At 43.2% G+C, this 24259-nt stretch overlaps 1 protein-coding gene across 1 annotated transcript in view; it reads right to left on the bottom strand.

The window, feature by feature from the left end:
* ltk (leukocyte receptor tyrosine kinase) overlaps window positions 1-23816 on the bottom strand; it is a 172911-nt gene extending 149095 nt beyond the window's left edge. The window contains exon 1 of the mRNA XM_080203025.1: window positions 23631-23816. Coding sequence (XP_080059151.1) covers window positions 23631-23694 — 64 coding nt within the window. The 5' untranslated portion in view covers window positions 23695-23816. The remainder of the gene's footprint in view (window positions 1-23630) is intronic.
* Between the last annotated feature and the right edge of the window lie 443 nt (window positions 23817-24259).

Genomic DNA, 24259 nt, shown 5'->3' with positions numbered 1-24259 from the left:
AGGGTGCGTGTGGGGGCACTTGAGAACGGGTCTAAAAGCAGGATCTGGAACACGCCCAGTTTCAAGTCCTCCCAGCAGTTAGAGTCAAAATGATGACATAGGGCCCTCTGTTCAGGGGTACGGGGAAAAGACAGAGGAATGGCACAAAGTCATTCCGTTCATTTAGAGAGCTGGTGTAGATGCTTTACTATGAGGTTATTATTAGAAAATTGGATCATAGCAAATGTGAGCGGTTGGGAAGTACGTAACAGTTTACAAAGCGGGGAATAATCTAAAACACCCCTCTGTTTATGGATGTCTGATAACAAGACAATTTAGTGCAGTTTGAATTAATCCCCTTACTCCTTATACACTTATGTCTGTGGGTCAAATTCCACTCCAACTCTATTTTCAAGTTTACTGATGATACCACCGTGGTGGGTCAGATCTCAAACAATGACAAGACGGAGTACTGGAAAGAGAGGATCTGGTGAAATGATACAATGACAATAATTTCTCCCTCAATGTCAGTAAAATGAAAGAAGTAGTCTTTGACTTCAGGAAACATAGTGGAGGACATACCTCCCCGTCTATATCAATAAGGAGAACAATGTACAGAGTCCTCCAGATGTGGTGAAATGGAAATGGTCAAGTGCATCAAGTTTCTAGGTGTCCAGATCACCAACAACCTGCCTCGCCTGTCCAATTTGACACTATAGTTAAGAAAACCCACAAACATGGACCAATCTTGCATTAAGTTGATCTTTCTCTTCACCACAGCGATGACATTACATTCTGCCCCTTCTCCTTTTCTTCTCTGTGTTTGGTATGCTTTGTCTGCAACGTTGGCAAGAAACCATACTTTTCATTGTATCCCAATACACGTGACAATAATAAATCAAATCAAAAATCCTGTCCATCACAGAAGCATCAAAATTTATTTCTTAGTGTCACAAGTAGGCTTTCATTAACACTGCAATGAAGTTACTGTGAAAATGTCCTAGTTGTTACGCTGGCACAAGTTCGGCTACTCTGAGGGAGAAGTTTGTATGGCCAATGCATGTCTTTTGGATATTAAACATACTATCTAAATGGTGATAGATTGCAGAACTCTGAGATGCAGAGGGGTCTGGGTGTGCCAGTGCATGAATCACAAAAAGCTAGTATGCAGGTAGAGCAAGTCATTTATTGCAAGGGGAATTTAATACATAAGTAGGGAGGTAATGCTTCAGTTACACATCAGTGAGACCACATCTGGAGTACTCTGCACATTGGTCTCCTTATTTAAGGGAGGATGCAAATGTGTTGCAAGCTGTTCAGAGAAGAGTTACTAAACTAATACCTGGATTGCCTGTATTATCTTATGAGGAAAGATATGTTTGCATTTGCTGGAGTACTGAACAGTAAGAGGTGACTTGATTAAAATGTATAAGATCCTGAGAAATCTTGACAGGATCAATGTGGTTTGAATTTTAATATTTTGGCAATATTTGCCCAGTCAATGGAAAATAAGAACTGGCAGGGTGAAAAATTGACTGTCGATCTGCCACAAGCATGTTCCATGATTAGTTTCAGTTTCACTATTTTTACAGACTTTAGCTCAGGCTCATCTGAGATTCAGTGCAGCCTGTTATACATCATTCACCTAAAATCCTTGACATTACACACAGCAGAACATTTTGGAACAAGTTTTAGTAGCCTAAGGATTTAGAATAATATTTACTTAGACTGAAAACATTATTGAAATAGATAATAAATAGAAGTGAATCCCTCGATGACAATATAAAGTGTAATAGTACACTTAAGTGGGAAATCAGGAGGGTAAAAAGAGGGTATGAGATGGATCTGGCAGATGAAGTTAAAGAAAATCCAGAGAGGTTCTATAGCTAAATAAAGAGTAAAAGGGTGGCTAGAGAGAACTGGATTTCTGGCACAGTTTGCTCCATGCCAGAAATCAGCAGGGATGCGGGTCAGCATTTTAATAGTATATAGCATACTATTTAAATGCTATTAGTCGGCCCAACATTCAATTATCCAGGCCTGCTAGCATTTCCCATCCCACCAGAGTGTTTCATTCCAGCAGGGATGATACCAGCTGGCACTGCCCAAGGGGCAAAGTGCCCATGCTTAGGGGGCATCTTGCACTGCCCACCAAGCATAGGCAGTGTCAAGGGGTAGGCCATGTTGCGGACAGGGCCTATGGGTGATCTGTGGGGGGTCCAGCTGCCACTCTGCCATGGGATCAATGAGGGCAGGAGAGAGGCCAGTGATAGGGGTGGGCTAGGGGATTAGGTTCTAGTCTGAACTTCCACTGAAAAAACAGTGTTATTTACTCCAGTTTTCCCACAGATTAGATACATAGAATTTTTATGGAAGAATTCCTTTGTCTGATTTGATTTGACTTATTATTGTCACTGTATTAATATATGGTGAAAAGGATTGTTTCTTGTGCGCTATACAGACAAAGCATACTATTCATAGAGAAGGAAAGGAAATAGTGTTGCAGTCATAGCTAGGGTGTAGAGAAAGATCAATTTAATGCGAGGTAGGTCCATTAAAAGTTTGATGGCAGCAAGGGAGAAACTGTTCTTGAGTCAGTGGGTGCATGACCTCAGACTATTGTATCTTTTTCCTGATAGAAGAATGTGTAAGAGAATTTGTTCGGGGAATATGTGTTCCTTTATTATGACGGCTGCTTTGCCGAAGGAAGTGTAGTCAGAGTCAATGGATGGGAGGCTGGTGATGGATTGGGCTACATTTTATAGTTGCTTGTGGTCTTGGGCAGAGCAGGAGCAGTACCAAGCTGTGATACAACCAGAAAGAATGCTTTCTATGGTGCATCCGTAAAAGTTGGTGAGAGTTGTAGCTAAAATGCCAACCTTCCTCAGTCTTTTGAGAAAGTAGAGGCATTGTGGGCTTTCTTAACTGTAGTGTCGGCATTGTGGGAACCAGGACAGATTGTTGGTGACCTGGACACCTAAAAATTGAAGCTTTCAACCATTTCTACTTCATCCCTGTTAATTAGACAGGGGTATGTCCTCCACTACATTTCCTGAAGTTGATGACAATCTCCTTCATTTTGCTGACATTGAGGAAGAGATTATTATCGTCGTACCTGTTCACCAGATCCTCTATCAATTCTGCCCATTTGCTTAATCTCTTTCCACTGGTGAAGTTCCGGAAGATTGGAGGGTGGTTAATGTTGTTCCATCATTTAAGAAGGGTAGCAAAGACAAGCCAGGGATTTACAGGCTGCTAAGCCTGACACAGTGGTGGGTAAGTCACTGGAGGGGATTCTGAGTGACAGGATTTGCCAATATTTGGATAGTCAAGGTCTGATTAGGGATAGTCAGCATAGCTATGTGCGCGGGGAGTCATTTCTGATGGATCTCTTTGAGTTTTTGAAGAGATAACCAAGGGAATGGATGAGGGTAGGGTCATAGATATTGTCCACAAGGACTTTAGCAAGGCCTTTGACACAGTCCTGCATGGCAGACCAGTCTAGAAGGTTAGGTCACATTGGATCCAGGGAGAACTAGCTAACTGGATTCAGAATTGGCTCAATGGCAGGAAGCAGAGGGTGATGCTTGATGGTTGTTTCTCGGACTGGAAGCCTGTGACTGGTGGTGTGCCTCAGGGGTTGGTGCTGGGACCCTTGTTATTTGTAATTTATAGAAATGTAGAAAATAGGTGCAGGAGGAGGCCATTCAGCCCTTCCAGCCTACTCCACCATTCAATATGATCATGGCTGATCATGCACTTCCAGTATCCCACCCTCCGCTTCCTCTCCATAGCCCTTGATCCCTTTAGCCATAAGGGTTATGTCCAGCTCTCACGAGAACATATCTTACGAACTGGCCCCAACAACTTTCTGTGGTAGAGAATTCCACAGCTTCACAACTGTCTGAGTGAAGAAGTCCTTCCTCATCTCAGCCCTAAATGGCTTACCCCTTATTCTTAAACTGTGACCCCTAGCTCTGGACTTCTCCAACATCGGGAATTCTTCCCGCATCTAGCCTGTCCAGTCCCATCAGGATTTTATATGTTTTTATCAGATCCCCTCTCATTCTTCTAAATTCCAGAGAGTACAAGCCCAGTCGATCCAGCCTCTCTTCCTATGTCAGTCCTGCCACTCCGGGGATCAGTCTGGTGAATCTTTGCTGGACTCCCTCAATAGCAAGAATGTCCTTCCTCAGACTAGGAGACCAAAATTGTGCACAATGCTCAAGGTGTATCAATGATTTGGATGTAAATGTACAAGGCACGGTTAGTAAGTTTGCAGATGATACTAACTTAGGAGGTGTTGCTGATAGCGAAGAAGGTTATCAAAAGTTTCGGGGGGATCTTGATCAGTTAGGGAAGTGGCTGAGGATTGGCAAATGGATTTCAACACAGATTAAGTGTGAGGTGTTGCATTTTGGAAAGTCAAACTAGAGTAGGTCTTATACATGGAACGGTAGGGCTCTGGGGAGTGTTGAGGAACAGAGGGACCTAGAAGTTCAAGTACATAGTTTATTGAAAGCAGCATCACAAATAGACAGGGTGGTGAAAAAGGCATTTAGCACACTGGACTTTCTCAGTCAGGGCAATGACTGTAGGAGTTGGGACATTATGTTACAGTTGTATAAGTCGTTGGTGAGGCCACATTTGGAGTTTTATGTACAGTTTTGGTCACCCTGTTAAAGCAAAGCTAGAGAGAGTGCAAAGAAGATTTTTCAGGATGTTGCCCAGACAAGTAGCCTGAGTTAGAGGGAGCAGTCGGCCAGGCTCGAACTTCATTCCTTGGCAATGTCATCTTGGCACTGCCCAAAGGGCAAAGTGGCAAGGTCAAAAGGGGTGGGGCCAGATGGGGAGGGGCCTTGGGGGGGGGGGGGCCGATTGGTGGGGGTGCGTGGTCCCGTTGCCAGTCTGCATAGGCATCAGTGGGAGAGGGAGCGAAGGGGGTAATCTGGGCTGGCCATCCAGGTTGGGGGGGTTGTTGAGACTGCTGGGGTGAGAGAGGGGGAGGGGGACAACGGAGCTTGTCCGGAGAGGTTTGGCAAGTCTGCGATGCGGGGCTGTGGGGCTGGCCAGCAATTGGCATGCTGTCACTCTGCATGTGCCAGTCTTTGCTCTGACAGATTGGTGTATGCGCAGTGTCCTGCTCAGCACTATGCTGCAGCCTCTCCAGGGGTCCACCCACTGATTTTCAAGTGAATCCCGCTAGGGCACTCTGCTGTGCACAGAATGTCAGAGATTCACTCTGAAAATCATGCAAAAAAAAAATCAGTGGGAGTTACTCCAGTTTTCACATAAGTTCAGCACTTAGAAATTTTTGGGGAGAATGGCCCCCAAGGTCTTTTACAGCCACCCAAGAGGACAAACTCTGTCTCACTTTAAGGCCTCATATGAAAGTCAGCACTTCCAGCTGTGCAACATACATTCAGTGCTACACAGGATGGTAGGCCTGGATAACACACTCAGGTGGAGCTGGAATCTGTGACCTTGTGGCACTGGACCATGGGTGATATCTGTGCACCATCAATGACATGGTAAATAAAGGGGAAATTCCCTCCAATCCAGAGCTGTGCATTGACCAGGTCCTGAGGAATATCCTGCTCTTCGAAATAGTCATGATGTGGGTATGCCGGCGTTGGACTGGCGTAAACACAGTAAAAAGTCTGACAACACCAGGTTTTAGTCCAACCTATTTATTTGATAATATACTCGCAAGCTTTCGGGTTAGCCCCTTCATGACGAAGGGGCTAACCCGAAAGCTTGCGAGTATATCATCAAATAAATAGGTTGGACTAAAACCTGGTGTTGTCAGACTTTTTACTTCGAAATAGTGCCATCAGACTGTCTAACTGAAGCTTTGGTTGACACTGAAAGTACAAACACCATTTGTAAAGTCCAAAATAATAAATACAGGACTAACTCAGCAAATCTGGCAGCATCTTTAGAGAGAGAAACACAGTTAACATTATGATTCCATTGACCCTTCTACTATTCTAAAGAAGTCAGATGGACCCAAAACTGTTTCTCCTCCCACAGATGCTGTCAGACCTGCTGAATTAATCCAGCATCTTGTGATTTTATTTCAGACCTCCAGCATCCGCAGTGCTTTGCTTATATTTAATATCACAGAATTATAGGATCCTACAGTGCAGAAGGAGGCCATTCGGCCCATCAGGTCTGCACTGACCACAATCCACCCTGGCCCTATCCCCATAACACCATGCATTTACCCTCGCTAGCCCCCCTGACACTAAGAAGCAATTTAGCATGGCCAATCCACCTAACCTGCACATCTTTGGACTGTGGGAAGAAACCGGAGCACCTGGAGGAAACCCACGCAGACACGGGGAGAATGTGCAAACTCTACATAGACAAGCGGGGAATTGAATCCGGATCCGGGGTGCTATGAGGCAGCAGCGTAACTGTGTCACCGTGCTACTCCCAATATATTCTCAAACGCCGACAACTGTCAAATCTGTGATCACACTATGGGAGCTGACCACATTATACTATGCATTGATACAGATGTCACAAATTGTGAAATCCCTGAAGCACGCTACACTGTTTTCTAGAGGCTAACACTGTGGAACAATTCCATTATTTTAGACATCTCTGTATATGAAATAACTGATGATCTGTGACTTTCAAACTTTCTGCCAGAATCAAGGCAATTTGTTGGAAGGTTTGATGAAAGGAATTATTGGATTTTAATAATAAACTGCCTGGAACAGAACATGAAGGATAAGTAAGCAGAGATGCAAAGCAGAAAGGCAATTAGTTAATTAAAGTAATTTTAATGTAGGGTATGCACTTCCTGCCATGTCTTATGTTAGTTGATTTTTGTTTTTTCCTTCAGTATATTAACATGGCAAAGGAATTTCACACATGCGTCATTCACTCTGAGAAATATATTTGTCTCTCTCCCTATTTCACAAGCTGTCAGTGCTGCTTTTGCTGTGAATCCTTCATCACTTATAGCCATTATTTTTTAATGTTCAGGCTGCGTCCATCTCACAACTTCATTTTGTCTCCTCCCATCTCTCTGAAGTAGAGGTGCATCTCATCCCGCACCAGCTCTGACTTTCTCCACAGTTACAGTAAAAGATATTTGCCGCAATGGCAGACTTGTGAACCGTACTGACAGAAAATAAACTCAGGGAGCTTGGAGCTAATTACACAGACAAGTGCCAGCATTTTCATTCCTGGGTTCTGGTCTTGCCATTGGGGTGAAATCCGGGGAACGCGTAAGTGACTTGGCCCAGGGGGAGATTTTGTTGGGGTAGCAGGCTACTAAAGGTAGCAGGGCCTATGGAAGGCCATTCAGCATGGGAAGAGTGGCAGAGATCGGCCCTGCCAATGTAGGCCGGAGAACGAGGAGAAAAAGTCTTGATAAAGTCATCCTCTGAAGTTTTTTCAAGGTTTAAGAATTTCCAGACCGTCATTACGAAAGGGATACCTCTCCAAGGGATAGTTTAGTTAAAGCTTATGTCACAAGTAGGCTTACATTAACACTGCAATCAAGTTACTGTGAAAATCCCCTAGTCACAACACTCCGGCACCTGTTCAGGTACACTGAGGGAGAATTTAGGATGGCCAATGCACCTAACCAGCAAGTCTTTCGGCCTGTGGGAGGAAACCCATGGGGAGAACATGCAAACTCCACACAGACAGTCACCCAAGCTGGGAATCGAACCCGGGTCCCTGGCATTGTGAGGCAGCAGTGCTAACCACTGTGCCACCTTACCACACGCGGTGGTGATGGTTTTCAGCTGCAGTTCATCCATCAGGAAAATTTGATGAGTGTCCTTAATCGGTCCTCTAATTGGCAGGCAGCTTTCATTCCCCACTCCAAAGCAGCCTCCTTCAAAATAGGCCTGACGCAGGTACGGGCTGATCAGTACGTTAGCTTTTTTTTTATTCATTCATGGGGCATGGGTGTCGCCGGCTGGTCAGCATTTGTTGCCCATCCCTAGTTGCCCTTGGAGGGCTGTTACGAGCTGTGGCTCTGGAGTCACATATAGGCCAGACCAGGTAAGGATGGTAGATTTCCTTCCCTAAAGGACATTAGTGAACCGGATGGGTTTTTTTGACAATAAACAGTGGTTTCCTGCTCATCAGTAGATTCATAATTCCAGATATTGTTTTATCAAATTCAAATTCTACCCTCTGCCATGGTGAGATTTGAACCTGCAGCCACAGAATATTAAGTGAGTTTCTGGATTAATAGCCTGGCAATAATATCACTAGGCCATCATAGTGTGATATTGCCAAATGGCTTCCAAACCCACTTCTATGAAAATGCAATCCAACGTATCAGAGATGCATTGCTAAAGAATTCCATTTGGATGTTGAGCTGTAATTCCTGGAAAAAGGAAGGCTTAATACATGCTTGTAGAGAGCATCGGCTAGATCCAAAGTCCAAGAATTAGGTACAACATCAGCTTATACACACAGAACTCAATCCTAAGGCACAGAGTTCAAGAGACAGAAAGCCAGTCCCCTCACACACAGAGCAGAGTGCTCCCCATTGCATTGAATACACACTGCCCAGTACAGTAATGCACGTTCAGACCAAAAGCCCAAAGAAATAACAATAAACAGACACAAGATTTGGCACAAAGACTTCAGCAACTCCAACAACCTGCACTGATGTTGTAACTTTTATGTCGTTAAAAAGTCCATCACTGGCCCGATTAGTTTAATTACATATATTCTATACATCAGTAATGGAAGATACATGACAACCGTGTTGTATCGCAAATCACCAGATCACAAAGCATAAGATTTCTACATCACTGCCTGCCACATGCATCAGCATCCCCAGGTCACTGCCCATTGTACAGTGTGGCCTCCTGGATCACTGCCCACCATAGGTGACAGGATCACACAGCAAGATCCCCTGACTCTCACATGATCTCCAGATCACTGCCCATCACACACTGCAGCACACCTCTGTACTATAAAAACTTTTTGAGGCACACCTCCTACTTTCACTGTCTTCTTCCTTTTTTGGGAACATTGTTTTTAATTTCTCCTTGTCTTCTTGTCTGTGTTTTTTTTTTAACCTCTTCCTGTTTCTCTTGCTTCTCCCAGGAATTTTTAGGCCCTTTTTGAGTTTTTGTTTTTTGTGCGGTCATATGGGACCTTTGTCTTCAGCTCCCAGTCCCGTTAGCCATGCACATGGACCTAACCGACATAAAAGACCAAAACCACACATGCGGCTCTTTCTTAGCCAGCTCACACGTGGGAAGCCCAAGTTTCATCAGATCTTCGAGATACCAACCACAGAGCTGAAGACAAAGGTTTGTTTTAGTTTAATTACTCGAATTTTGAATTATTAAGAATTTCTTTTTCACAGCACACTTGGAGGGTACTCATGGCACACCAGTGTGTGACAACATACTGGTTAGGAACCACTGCACTGGACTACTGCCTAAGATCTCCAAATCGCAATCCTTAGGCACATCAAAATCTCAACGAGATCTCAAGATCGCTGTCAATTACTGGCAAAGTGGTGCAAAGTTAGATCCAAGAATGACATCCAGGTTAGACTGGTTTCGGTAGGAGACATTATGAGTGAGTAAGTAGCGTCTGGAAATCCAAAAAGCATCAACATGAAGCTGAAAGAACATCTAGTGCAGCCACTAGAGTGCTGTACTGGATGAATGTAAGGGTTGGACTCTGAACAAAAAGGATTAGAGAAGAATAACTGCTTTTGAAATGTGGGAATGGCAAAGGGTTTCAGGGTCAGCGGGATGGACAGAAAGACAAATGAGTGGATTAAATCAAGAGCAGAGTTCAGGAATGGAAAGAGTTGCTCAGTACAGTTAGCAAGAGAAAGAGAGCCAAGTACAGATATTGGGAATGGAAGCCTTGTCCTGAAAACAAGTGAAGGAGTAATTGAGCGTAAATGTGGAAGAGAAAGAAGAGAAATCAGATGGGTGAATGATATTAAGAGCTGGACTATGGGAGGATTGATGAAAGCCAGAGAGCAAGCAAGATGAAGCCAACAATCCCAAAAGGCTATGGTGACAATGAAAGGTGGAAAGTATCAGCAATAGTTCTATCATGCGGCATTTTGTTATATATTTAAGTAGTTGGATGATTGTGTTAAGAGCCAGTCACATGATTTGGTGGTGATGTCATTGGGGTGTTGCACAGGCTGCTGTTTTAGTTTCAATTTCTATTCTGTACAGGCTGGAACTCCTACAATAAACCTGTATGTGTTCATAGAATCACAGAATCTCTACAGTACAGAAGGAGGCTGTCGAGTCTGTACCGGTCATATTATTTTGAATCTACATGCATTATTTTGAATCGATGTGTGTAAACCACATCTTATTCTTTTTGTTTCAATCCCACTAAGGTAGTTGAGACATTACAAAACAAAATTGGTAATGCGTCAGAGTTTTGTTTCATCAAGAACACCGAGAAAAACATTGTGAGTCCTCACATTTCGAATATTAGCAGTGTAGGTAGAAGAAAAACAGAATCAAAGTGTCAGTGAAGGAAGACCAAGTAAGGAAAAAAGAGAATAAGCTATGTTGGTGATGTCTTAAGGGTGTTGCACGAGCTGCTGTTTCAATTTCTAGAGAAAGGTCAGATTCCAGGCAGAATCTGGCATATTTAAAAAACAAGGGATGCTTTGCTGAATGGTTAGGGCTGTTTGGGGGGAAAAAAAATCAAATAAATGGTGTCCAGGATAAATGGGGAAGTACTGAGAAGACAGCAAAATAAAATATACTGAGCAGTCTCAAGTCATTAGTGCCAGCAAGAGAAATAGTGGGTAAATTAGGATCCAGGGAACCCTTCAGTGAAGAAAATGAATCATGGAGTACCTATGTAGAGAGTCTAGTGTGTGGTCTCCAAAATGAGGCTATCTATAGAAGATTGCTTACTGAATATGTTTTGATTTGACAGACAGCAGTAGAAGTTGCAATGCGTATGGGACTGGCTGCTAAAGAGACTTCATTGCTTGGTGGAGGAATGAAGATCCAGTGGTTGGGAAGTGCCCATAAGAAGCCAAAACGACAACAAGCATTTCACATTCAGTGACTGAATGCTGGAGCAAGGACAGTCAATGCAAGAATTGTGGCAAAATGGGCCACATTGCAAAGCTTGTTGGCTAGGCCACCTTCCTCAAGAAGAATATTCAGAAGAAGAATCTGAGTATGTTCAAGAAGAACAAGTTGTATTCTATAAAACTAATTTACAATATGGAAGAAAAGAATTACAACTGTGAAGAACGGAATGTCTAGAAAGATAATGGGGAGTTTCAGCTGAGGCTCTTATCCATAAAGGGTAGATCACAAAGATTCTGGGTGATTCCTAAGTGGACAACATATTAGGAGGTATGTTATACTGGTCCTGCTGGACGTTTAATTCCTGAGACACATACCAACAAAAGCTGAAGCATCTTCCTTTAAAACCAGCTGATTTTAAGGACGTACAAGAAAGAGATTAAGCCATTAAAAGGTTACGTCATAGTCAACATAGGGTTGAGTGCACAAACAGCATCTCCTTGTGGTCTGTGGTAATTTTCCAGCCCTATTTGGGAGATCATGGTTTGAGAAGATAGAGCTTAACTGGAGTCAATGTCAAAACAGACTGACATCACCTTCTGGATAAGTACAAGAATATATTTGAAGAGACACTTGGCTCAAAGAAGAGAGTTCATGTGAAACGCAAAAGAAAGCCTAACAGCCAACGAAAAAGTCTCAAAGTAAGAGTAATGTCATATGCATTAATAAGTGAAACTTATTAATACTGGCGTGTTAGAGCCAATTGCAATGAGAGACTGGGCTACCCTCATCATAGCTGTCTTGAAGCCAGAAGGTTCAGTTCGTATTTGTGGTGATTTTAAAACAACCATAAATTTGGTGTTGTGTGCTGATCAATATCCACTTCCTTTAATTGAAGATTTCTTTCTTGGGTTATCAGGTGGGCAGAAATTCAGCAAGACTGGTCCTTCACAAGCATATTACAGATGAATGTAGTTGCTGAATCACAACCACTGTTTACCATCATTATTTATAAAGGTATTTCTTGTTATAAAAGATTGCCTTTTGGAATAACATCTGCACTAGCCCTATCCAAAGATCAATGGATCACATTTTAAATGGTCTCTCTGGTGTACAATGTTACCTGGATAATATTCTACTTACAGGACCCAGTGAACAGGAACACTTGAAGCCATATTAGGATGTCTTTTAGCATATGGTCTGTGCATCAGGAAAGAAAAGTGTGACTTTTCCCAGGCGTCAGTACAGTATTTGGGGCATGCTATTGATAGTAAATGCTTACACAAAACACTTAAATGACTAGAAAATAATGTTCATTTTAGCGAGGAGATTCAGTGTTAGCATAATTACACCACGAGTGAGAAATGGTTACCAGCCATAGTTTTAGCAAAAACAGATCCAATTTCTTGCACAATGAACTAGTTTGGCAATGCTAAGCTGTCCAATTACTTTCATCTCAAAATGATTTCTCTGAATCATCTCCAGAACTACAGACTTCAATTATCCCTGGTGTGGTGACTATTATTATGAAGACTTATTTGAATCTGAGCTGCCGGATGATTGTGTCTATATCACATGTAAATTATGTAGAATTAGTTCAAGAGAACAAGTGTCTGCTGAAGTTCCAAATAATACTTTTAGCATCAAGGAGAGCCAAATTCCAGGACTCTGTATATAACAAAAGAGGAATACATGTCATCCTGATTGACTCTCCTATTGACTCTGTATATGTTTAATGAGGTATAGGACTGTGTCTAAAGTATCACTGATCTTATGTATAACATCGTAGTAATTCTTTATCATGATCACAGAAGTAAAGGGGAACAGATGTAATATAGTTAAGTAACTGCATGATTGCTTTAAGAGCCAGTCAATGATTTGATGGCTATGTCGTTATTTTGTTGCACAGGCTGCTGTTTTAGTTTTCAGTCTGTACAAGCAAAAACTCTTACAATAAATCTTGGTGTGTTACTTTGAATCTGTGTGTGCAAACCACATTTTTTTCTGTTTGTTTTAAAACAGAGTTAGGACATTAAACACTTACTCAATGATAAGCAGCTCATTGATGCTCAGTTCGGGTTCCACTTGGACCATTTAGCTCCAGGCCTCACTGTGGCTTGGTCTAAATGTGGACAAAGGAGTTGAAGTGAAAGTCACTGCCCTTGACATCAAGGCAGCATTTGACTGAGTGTGCCATCATTCAGGTCCAGTAACATTGAATTTAATGAGAATCAGAGGGGCGGATCTCTCCACTGGTTGGAGCTTTATTGAGCAAAAGGAAAATGGTTGTGGTTTTGGAGGACATTCATCTCAGCCCAAGATCATCACTACAGTAGTTCCTCAGGGTAGCGTCCCAGGCCCGACCATCTTCAGCTGCTTCATCAATGACCTTTCCTAGAACGTATGTCAGATTTGGGAATGTTTGCTGATACTTGTATATGTTCAATTACAACACACAGAATTACTCAGATACTGAAGCAGTCTGGGGCAACATGCAGCAAGACCTCACCAATATCCAGACTTGGACTTACAAGTGACGACTAGCATTGGGGTCACATATGTAACAATGAGCATTTCCAACAAGAGAGATTCAAACCATTTTTCCCTTGACATTCAATGGCATTGCCATCACTGAAACCCCACTATTAAAACCTGGGGATTATTGTTGACCAGAAACTGAACTGGACTAACCATAAAAATACCATAGTTAGCTCTTCACATCACTCCCCTCACACACTGTGAGTACCCCCCCCCCCGACTTCACTGCCCCTCACACACTGTGACGCCCCCACATCACTGCCTCTCCACACACTGTGAGCTCCTCCACATCACTGCCGCTCCACACACTGCGAGGCCCCCACATCACTGCCCCTCACACCCTGTGAGCTCCCCCATATCACTGCCCCTCATACACTGCAAGGCCCCCACGTCGCTGCCCCTCCATAAACTGGGAGGCCCCCACATCACTGTCCCTCTACACACTGCAAGGGCCCCACATCACTGCCCCTTCACACACTGTGAGCTCGCCCACATCACTGCCCCTCACACACTGCGAGGCCCCCACATCACTCAACTCACACACTGCGAGGCCCCCACATCACTGTCTCTCCATACACTGTGAGGCTCCTCCAACATAAGGTCAGAATTGGAGATGTTTGTACTGCGCTCAGTCCCAATCATGGGTCCTCAGATTCTGAAGAAGTCCATATCCACACGCAGCAGGACCTGGACAATATTCAGGCTTGGACTGATCGGAGGCAAGTGACACTTGTGCCACACAAATGCCCAGGGAATGACCATCTCCAACAAGGGAAAATTTAACAATCTCTCCTTGACATTTAGCATCATAACTGTCACTCAAACCGTCCACAATCCTAGAAGGGGAGGATTACAAGTGAATGGAACCTCAACTGATCCAGCCACTGTGAACTTTCCAGATCCCTGCCTATCAGACTCTGCAAGGTCTCCACATGACTGCCTGTGAGATCGCCACAATATTCCATCTTCACAATCCTTCCAAATGAACAAGAAGGAGATCCTTTAGTTTCATGCATCATATATGCTGAACGACGTATAGTTCTAGATACCTTGTACACTAATTTCACTCAAGTAGTAATCATTTAAGATTGTGAAACCCTTTTAGCTAATCCGTCTTCCAAAATTGCAACACATCAGCACTAAGTATTCAACGCTATGATGTGCCAAGGTCCATTAGTGGAGGAGTTTTAAACATGTGAAATCTATGGTGCAAAATGATTGATAAATCAGCATTATAATTTATGTGGAAACATGATTATCTCTTGAGGAAGCTCTACCGCTCAGCCTTTAGGTCGTATAAACTATCTTTCTTGAGTTTGTATTGAAATTCCAGCAGCTACTACATCATAGTTAAATCACATTCTTTAAATCACAAGATACAAGATTGCAAGGTTTAATTTTCCTTCTGCTGTTTGATGCATTTGACACACTCTGTTCAATATATTATATTAACTTATATTAATATTTTTCAAATGTTTTTGGAAGCTGGGAGGGTATGTCTGTCAGCGAGTCACGCACCGACTAGTCCTCTGCCCTCATTCCAATGCCTTCATGTCCAAGCCCAGCAATGAATATCTATAGATAGGTCATTCAACTGTAGGAGCATCGCAGCCAAGCCCAATCCTGTGTCCTCTTGACCAGCACATGCGTGAATATGTACACACGTATATCCTGAACATCCATATATACGCACACAGGAGTACACGTGTATACACGCATATGTCCATACACATTAACTCACATTTATGGTGCCCCTTTAAAGACTTAGCAGACTTTGAACCATCTAGAAGTCCAAACAATTCAGTCTTAAGACCAAAGTCAGATTCTACAAGGCTAATGTAAGTCAGGCCTGCTGTGTGGATCTGAATACTGAGGGGTAGTGAAGACAGACATGGGTAAAGTCAACACCTTTCATAACAGTTGTCTATGTAAGACCTGTAACATCTTTTGGTTAAATAAAATTCCCAATGAATACCTGTACAAGGAAGTGGGTTGCCACAGGGTTGTCCTTGAGATTAAGAAGTGTTGGAAAAGATGGCTGGGACACAGGTTAAGGATGTCCCATGAACAAATGCCAAATGTAAATGGGACAGGCCATAAACAGCATGGCATGGGACTGCAGTGATTGAACTGGAAAAGATGGGGCTTATATGGGGCAAGGCACAAGCCACAGGTCAAGGCAGGGCCTGATGGAGGAACATTGTTCCCACCCGGGGCCAAGAGGGTATCTAAACTAATTAATGTAGTAAAACATCCCAGGGCATTTCATAGAGGCATTATCAAACAATGGTTAACATCCTCTCACATGAGGAGATGTTAGGACAGGTGACCAACACCTTGATCAAGGAGTCACATGTTAATTAATTTTGTAAAGTGGGAGAAAGAGGGAGAGAATAGGAGATTAGGTAGGCAGAGTAATATGAAGAGGGGATTTCAGAGTTTAGGTCCTAGGCAGCTGAAAGTGGAGCTGGAGAAATCAGAGATACACAAGATGTGAGAATTAGAGACAGGCAGATACCTCAGAGAGTTGTGGGACTGAAAGGGATTACAGAGACAGGAAAGGATGGAGGGCCATGGAATGATTTGAAAACAAGAATGAGAATTTTAAAATCAAGGCATCGCTAAACTGGGACCTAATACAGGGCAATGAGAGACGAGGGGTTCTGGGCGAATAGGAATTAGTGCAAGTTAGGATACGGATAGGATACACGTGCCTATGCATATCTGCTTGTGTAGACACAAGGACAAGTATATCTGTGTACATGCATACACAAACTTGCCATCCCTCTCTCAAGGACATGGTACAATTATAGTTCCCTCTATCTCTGACAATTCAAGCCTGGGACCAATGAGCATTCCTACCCTCTTTGGTCACAGGCTTTAGGGTGGAAAGAAACATAATTTGTAATTTCAATCCCAGTTGTGGAATCTCTTAGCACATTTCCCTAAATGCAATATCCACACAAGAAAGTGAACAAGGTCATAATTTTACACCCCCCACCCCATGGGATCTGAAAGGGGGGGGGGGTTAGGGAGTGTAAAATTACATGGATGGGATTCCCTCAGGGATCCTGCCTGCCTCCACACAGCTGCAATTTCATGGTGAGGTGGGCAGGGCCTTGGAAGTTTGTCCATGCCCCTATTAAACCTCTTAAGTGGTCACTGATGGGCCTTTTCCCAACCAGCCTCAAATTTTAGCCTCGCGGGCACCAGCTGGATCAGAATGCTAAATAGAAAAGATCATCGCCCTCAATCTCAGATGGGCAGGTGTGGGAGAAGGTAGATCAACTCAATTTTCAAGCCCCTTCAGATTTTGGGCACACTCTCTTCGGGGACCTCGGAGCTCCTGCTCTCCCTTTCCCCCCCCCAATCCCTACCTGCTTCTGGCTATCCCCTGACACCAAGATCACTTCCCCCACCCTAACCCCCGCCTGCCCCTGGGTCGCTGGTACTGATCTGAAGTGCATTCCCGGGACTTAGGCAGGAATGACGCTACAGTATCTTTTCTCGGCTGTGCCTGGTGGGGGGGGGGAGGTTGGAGAGCTGTCAGGCAGACAAAAGGCCTGTCTACTGCCATTCAATGCTCAGTTTAGCTTAATACAGCAGCAGGCCTGTGGTGATGAGCACTGAGTGCTTGCCATCCTGAAAATTCAGACCTATGTATTTCTGGATGAGTTTGAAAGATTGCAACAAAATTCACCCAGAGAATGGAGGGAAAAAGAAACTTGCTACCAGGTGGAATATTTAAGGCAATGAATAGGGTTGTCTTAAAAGAGAAGCCAGATAAATAGATGAAGGATAAAGAAATGGATGGATAACAGAATTGAAGTTGCTCTGAGGAAGCTTGTTTGGAAGAGCATTAGTACTGACGTAATCTCTTTTGACCAGATTGCCTGTTTCTGTGCTGTTCATTGTATGTAATTCAATACAACTCACTAAAGGACTACAGTGTTGTGTCAATCATTGGGATGGCATGGTGGCACAGTGGTTAGCAGTGCCTCACAGCACCAAAGACCCGGATTCCATTCCCGGCTTGGGTCACTGCCTGTGTGGAGTTTGCACGTTCTCTCTGTGTCTGCGTGGGTTTCCTCTGGGTGCTCCAGTTTCTTTCCACAGCCCAAAAATGTGCAGGTTAGGTGGATTGGCCATGCTAAATTGCCGCTTAGTATCAGGGGGACTAGCTAGGGTAAAGGCATGAGGTTATGGTGATAAAGTCAGGGTAGGATTGTGGACAGTGCAGACTTGATGGGCCAAATGGCCCTCTTGCACTGTAGGATACTATGATTCTATTATTGATCCCTTGGTTTGCAGCTAGAACTGTTGATGATGCCATATGCCATGGTCTTATTTGACGCAAGAACATGTTTCAATAAAAGTCACTTTGTGGCATTTGCACACACAGGAAGAAATGTGTTCAGCACTCGCTCCCTTTTATCTTCTCCATATCTGTCACTACATAAGCAAAATATTCTTGTAATACAGTATGCACATTTATTTAAAGCCTTATCACTTTGACAATTCTCAAAATGCTGCACACAAGAAAATGCAGGCTAATTATGGGCATCCTTACTAACTAATAGATTAAGCATGATAAGTCACTATATATTGTACATAAATCATCTACTACCCCTTTGGACTTTGGGGAAAGAGCAAGGCAGACTGGGTCTAACTGGATAGCTTTTTCAGAGAGCTAGCACAATGGCTGTTTTCTGTGACATAAAAGTCTCCGGATAACAGTAAGAAAGTAAGATTGTATTGCCGGTTCATTATAGCTTTATTCTTCTGGGTATGCTTTCCTCCCTATCAGTTATGTTTCACTTTTGGATTGTGTATATTGGAACTTAAAAGGGGTAGAGAGCAGTTCAGAGAATGGGTTCATAACCAGATGTCATCGATTTGAATCACTGACAAAAGGTTCAGAAGGAAGATGAGGAAGAATTTCTTCACTCAAGGGTTGTTCAGACCTGGAATGCTTTACCCAGAAAGTTGATGGGAGCTGACTCCATAAATAATTTTAAAACAGACCTGGGCAGGTACTTGGGAATGAGGAACTTACAGTTACGGACAAAAACTGGGGATGCCCAACTATGTCCTTCAAAGTGCCAGCACAGGCACAATGAGCCAAATGGCCTCTTTCTGTGCTATAACTTCCTATAATTCTATCTTAAATGAACTAAGCATTTAATCAGGTAAGCAGTACCCCTTTCTAATGCTGGAGGCTTGCTAATGAGGTTATCAATTCTTAAAGGCAACTCAATTATGTCAAAATGGGGATGGGAAAACAGTGCAAATACACAAATCATCTATAAAAAAGACATGGTTAACTAAAAGGAAAATCCTTTGAATATAGAAGTTTAATGAGTACCCCAATTGAGATGTTTTTGCTTAAAGATTTTATAAGGTAGATGAGAGAAACTCCTTACCTAAGAAAATGAGACACTGGCCACAGGGGGCATGCAACAACAGTTCACCAGACTAAATCCAGGGATGGCGAGATTGTCCTCGGTGGAAAGGTTGAGGAGATTGGCCCTATTTTCTTTGGAGTTCAGTAATCTCATTGAATGGTCCAAAATTCTTACAGGATTTGACATGATAATTGCAGGAAGGATGTTTCCCCGATTTGGCGGGGAAGAGGGAGGGGGGGGAGGTGGGGGGGCTTCTAGAACCAGGGCAGCAATCTCAGAGTAAGAGGTACACCATTTAGGACTGAGATGAGGAGAAATTTATTCAGTCAGAGAGTGGTAAATCTTTAGAATTCTGTACCCCAAAGTGGTCAGTCATTGAATATGTTCAAACTAAGGTCAATAGATTCTCGATACTAATGGCATCAAGGGAGAAGGAACAGTACAGGAAGATGGTGTTGAGGGGGAAGATCAGCCATGATCTAGTTAAATGGCACAGTAGGCCTGAGAGGCCAAATGGCCTATTCCTAATCCTATTTCCAAAAGGTCATGCTTAATCCATATCCCTCTCATACAAAAGCAAGATACTCAGATGCTGGAAATTTGAATTATAAACAGAAAATGCTAGAAAACTCAAGAATTAACAGAGCTAACATTTAGAGTCAAATAACTTCTTCAGAACTTCCTGTTTTTCACAGATACTGCCAGACCTGCTGACTTTTTCCAGCATTATGATGTCAAGAAGCATTCCCTCATGTAAAATATTCTGGAAATTTGGAACAGTCGCCCAACAAGCTGTTGAGGGTAGTGGCCAGTAGAAAATTTCAAAACTCAGGTCAATAGATTTTGGTTAGGTACGGGTGTTAAGGATTATGGAGCCAAGTCAATGAAATGGAGTTGAGATAAGGATTAAGCATGATTTATTGACCAATTGGGCATTCCTATATTCCTATGGTGCTAGAGACTGCATGCAGGACAGATTGGTATGTTCTTAATTAATTTCATAACATGCTCAAATTGGCAGAGCATTGTTACATTTTGAATGGTTCTTACCTAAAGCACACCTGTCTTCTTGTTCCCCTGAAATATCTCCCCTGGGTAAATTCTAGGGTGTATTGCCTTGATCCTGAAGACTTGTTGCTTTAATATTGATTTCTTATTTTTGCTTCCTTTGATATTTTAAATTTCATTTGGCTGTCAATGTCTTATCAATTACATTTTTAAGGTTTGTTAATGTCAATTATATTATTATGATCAAGAGAAGCAACTGATGGGTATTAGTTATCTTTGAGCACATATAACTATGGGATATCTGGGGCACTGGGTAGTACAAGAGGAGAGTTGAACAAATCAATAAATCTCTCAATAAAGGAAAGCTCTGTATATTGAATTCTCCTTCACCAGCCAGCTTGGATTGTGTTAACTGGTTTTCCTTGAAGTAATTGTTATGATAGTTATTCGCAGATTGCAAAATAATAAAAGTAAAGTCAAAATCTTGTACTTATATAACGTCTTTCACAACTTTCCAAAGCAACTTTCCAAAGCAGCTTGTTACTCAATGAATTTTTTCAGTTGTGTCATCACTGTTGTAATGTTGGATGTTTTGCAGCCAATTTGTACACAGCAAGATCCCACAGGCATCAATGAAGTAAATGACCAAATAATTAGTAATTTTGGTTGAGATATAAATATTGTGGGTGTCCTGTAGTGCAATGGTAGAGTCCGAATGTCTGAACCAAAACTTCTAGGTTTGTGTCCCACTCTGGGACTTGATGGCCCTGGGAGGTGTGTTCATAAAGTGGCCAAACAGGTTGGTGATCAATCTACAAGCCCTTCCCATAACCTAGAGCATGCAGCAAGAGTAGGAAAGTCTCCTGTTGAGCCAGAACCTGCAGAAGGCAATAGCAAACCACTGCAGTACCATGTCAATGCATGGAGGTCCATGACCCCCAGTGCCTTCTCCTGAAGAGTGAGAGATAAATTGTGTCCAGGACATCAGGGAGATCATCCTTATTGTTTTTCAAAATCATGCTGCAGCTACTTTTACATTCACCAGAGAAGGCTGCTGAAGGTGCAATGTAATATCTCCTCCGAAAGAGGACTTTGCTGGTGTATCAGTCTACATTGTAAGCTCAATTCTGTGGACACAAACCCACAATCTCACTCAGAGGTGAAGTGTTGCTAACAGTGCCATGACTGTCTGATAAAGTCTCTTTTGGAAAAAAAAGTACAAAAAATACAATGAAAGAAAACATGGAGATACTGGAAAGCGGACATACGAACAAGAAAATACATGTTAAATGCACACTAATTCCATAATCCAAGCATGGAACAAAAGTAGGAGAATTGGGGTTACAGGACAGTTCCCGAGCCATGCTCCTTATTCAGCTGACAGGAAAAGGGAGCTTGTTAGAAGGAAAAAATATCAGACAACCTCAGAGCAACAAGATTCATCTGTGCCAGCTGCAGAAGGGAATGCCACCCACAAATCAGCCTCTCCAGCAGGCAATATTCAATGCAGAAGTGACATACTCCGTGGGGGTAATCCATGATTCCCTGTGACAGACAGATGTCAATCACAATGCACCTTATGGCTACAACTGATTAGTTGGGAGCAGAGAACGAAGAATCATTCTTCAATCTTGTTTTCTGTGCTTATTTCATTAGTGTTTGTAAATAATTGTTGGACCTGGAAATAAACTGGGCACCATGATGATGTCTACCTCCTAGTTCCTTTATCCAAGCATTATTGACTGGGTGGCCTGGACCCTAAACTCTGAAATCCCTGCCTCAATGCGGGGGCGGGGAGTGGTGAGGCTGTCCCTGGATGGAATGCTCTCGTCAGTGCGGACTCGATGGACCAAATGGCCTCCTTCTGCACTGTAAGGATTCTATGATACCCTTTTCCACTTCACTCTTTCAAGAACCACCTTAAAATTTGGCTCCGCTTTAATCTCCCGCCCTAACAACTAGTCGAGTGGCTGGGTGCCAAATGGTGTCTGATTGCGCTCTTGTGAAGTGCCGAGGGACATGTTACTACATCAGAGGTGCCAGGTAAATGCAGGTTATTTTAATAGGCGTGACATGCGATAGGTAAAGAATGCAAACCTAATTTACAATGTTTTTAGAAATAAGGCGGGGGGGGGGGGGTGGGGAATAAAGATTTGCCAGAAAAACTGCCTTCAGTCGCAAAACCCTTTCTCCATAGCAACATTTCTGGAAAACAAACTTTGAAAGCTGGAATCAGGACTTTTAAGTTAAAAAGGGAACAACATTCATTTGTTTGAAGTCGTGTTACACACATTTCTCCTCCCTTCCCTATCTATTCGTTCCCAGTCTGATAGCTCACAGCAGAAGCCCATCATTCTGTTTCTCGCCATGTGTCCTGGGCTCTTCCACCATGAGGATCATCGCAATTCCTATATCTGACTCCGCCCTCCCTCCCCCATCAGGAAGGACGGAGGCGGCGGGCGGGTTGGAAAGGCTCCCCATACCTTGCCCAGGGAGAGCTGAAGCGTTTCAGCACAGAAGCTGCTGATCTTGTAGGCAATGAGGGAGCAGGGTTGCAGGGGAGTGAAGAGAAAGGGAGAACAGGGCGAGAGGGGGAAAATGATTGCTGGTTAAACAATAAAGAGCTTCTGGAGAGGAAGTTCTTAATGAAAAGGCAATTGTCCCGAGCTTGAGAACGCCTCTCGCTCCACATTCAGATGCATTCCCACTCCAATACACTCGAGAAAATCCACCTGTTTAAATGTGTGTGGCACATTTCCCAGTTTCGTGTTTTCATTGCTGCAATTATTTTTTTTGCGCCCGAATTCTGAAACTCAGCAGCGTGACGGCGACTCTGTTCCGCAGCCGAGGTTGTGCTAACTTGTCAGTGACTTTATAGTCATATTCGCCCGGGCAATGGTTACCTTACCCATAGTATTCACACACATCCTTCCAATCGCACCGTCCACTCAGAGAATCCACAACAGATATCACACAATCCTGGCTACACCCTCATAATGCCAGTCCATCTTTCACTTTAACTACGCTTAACCACGTCCCTGACCCACTAATGACTCTGTCACTGCCAGGCACATACTAAAATCCATATCACACAGACCCCGCACATAAAATCCATAACATGCAGACCCCAAAACAAAATCCATGTCACACAGACCCCTCTCCACATAAAATCCATATCACACAGTCCCCCAAATAAAATCCACATTACACAGACCCTCACATAAAATCCATATCACACAATCCCTAACATTACATCTATACGCTCTCCTCTATCCATACCATTTTGCCCATAACGAATTGTCTGTCCCTCACTACATCGCACACCATTCCGACCCTAGCATAAAATCTATAAGACACTGTCCCTAACACATAGACCATGACATTCTGACCCTGGCAATAATACCCATAAAACACTGATTCTAATATATAGCCCATACCATTCTGATCTTAACATAAAATCTATACCATTCCGAATCTCCCAATCTGTGCCAACTAACCTTGCCACAGATGTAACACTGGTCTTAATATAAAACCCATAACACATTGACACTGTCACAGTGACCCTACCACAAAAGTTCCGAACATTTCGCCCATGTGAAATTCGCCCTGCACAGTCATCCCAATTCGTGCGGGCGGGACTCGGATTGAGAGCCACAGAAATAGGCAGCGCTCGCTGACTTACCCAGGAAAGACAGCAGGTAAAGTGAGCGGAGGTGGCGACCGGCTCCCATCGATATTAAACCCATGCCTCTGGTAGAGCGGGGGTGCCGAGTCTTGTCTCTTGCCTTCTGCCCCGCCGTCCTGTGTGTGTGTGTGTGTGTGAGAGAGAGAGGGGGGGAGGCCGTGTGTCCTGATGTTCCTCTGTGCGGATGGAGAGACCGGTCGCTACTGCAGCCCCTGGTGAGTGTTTCACAGTAAAGGGCTCTTTTACCAGTGATAAATCATATGACCGGCTTAATTTAATCCGACCCTCACCAAACAAAAATGAAAGCCCTCAACCAGAACTGAATCATTCATCTTCTTGTTCTGTCCCAACTCTTGAGAGACACTGGCTGTGAATTAAAGCATTCAGCTCTTAAATATTCCTCTTGCACTTGAACCAGGAAAAGACCGCCTGTACTTCACATGTTGATGACCATTCCTTTAAACTGACAGGAGGAGCCAAGTCTTAGCATTATCTAGTGCTGGATTCCAGAAACTTGATATTAATAATTCACACTCAAGCCAACTGGATGAAATGGCTCAAATTTAATGACAAACCTCGAGCTTAAACAACACATTTCCCCCTCCAATCTATAAAACCGGTATTTC

The sequence above is a fragment of the Carcharhinus amblyrhynchos genome, chromosome 14 (assembly GCF_965287045.1).
Source record: "Carcharhinus amblyrhynchos chromosome 14, sCarAmb.v2.hapA, whole genome shotgun sequence".
NCBI lineage: Eukaryota > Metazoa > Chordata > Chondrichthyes > Carcharhiniformes > Carcharhinidae > Carcharhinus > Carcharhinus amblyrhynchos.
The sequence above is the reverse complement of the archived record's forward strand: the minus strand, read 5'-3'. Positions and strand labels throughout refer to the sequence as shown.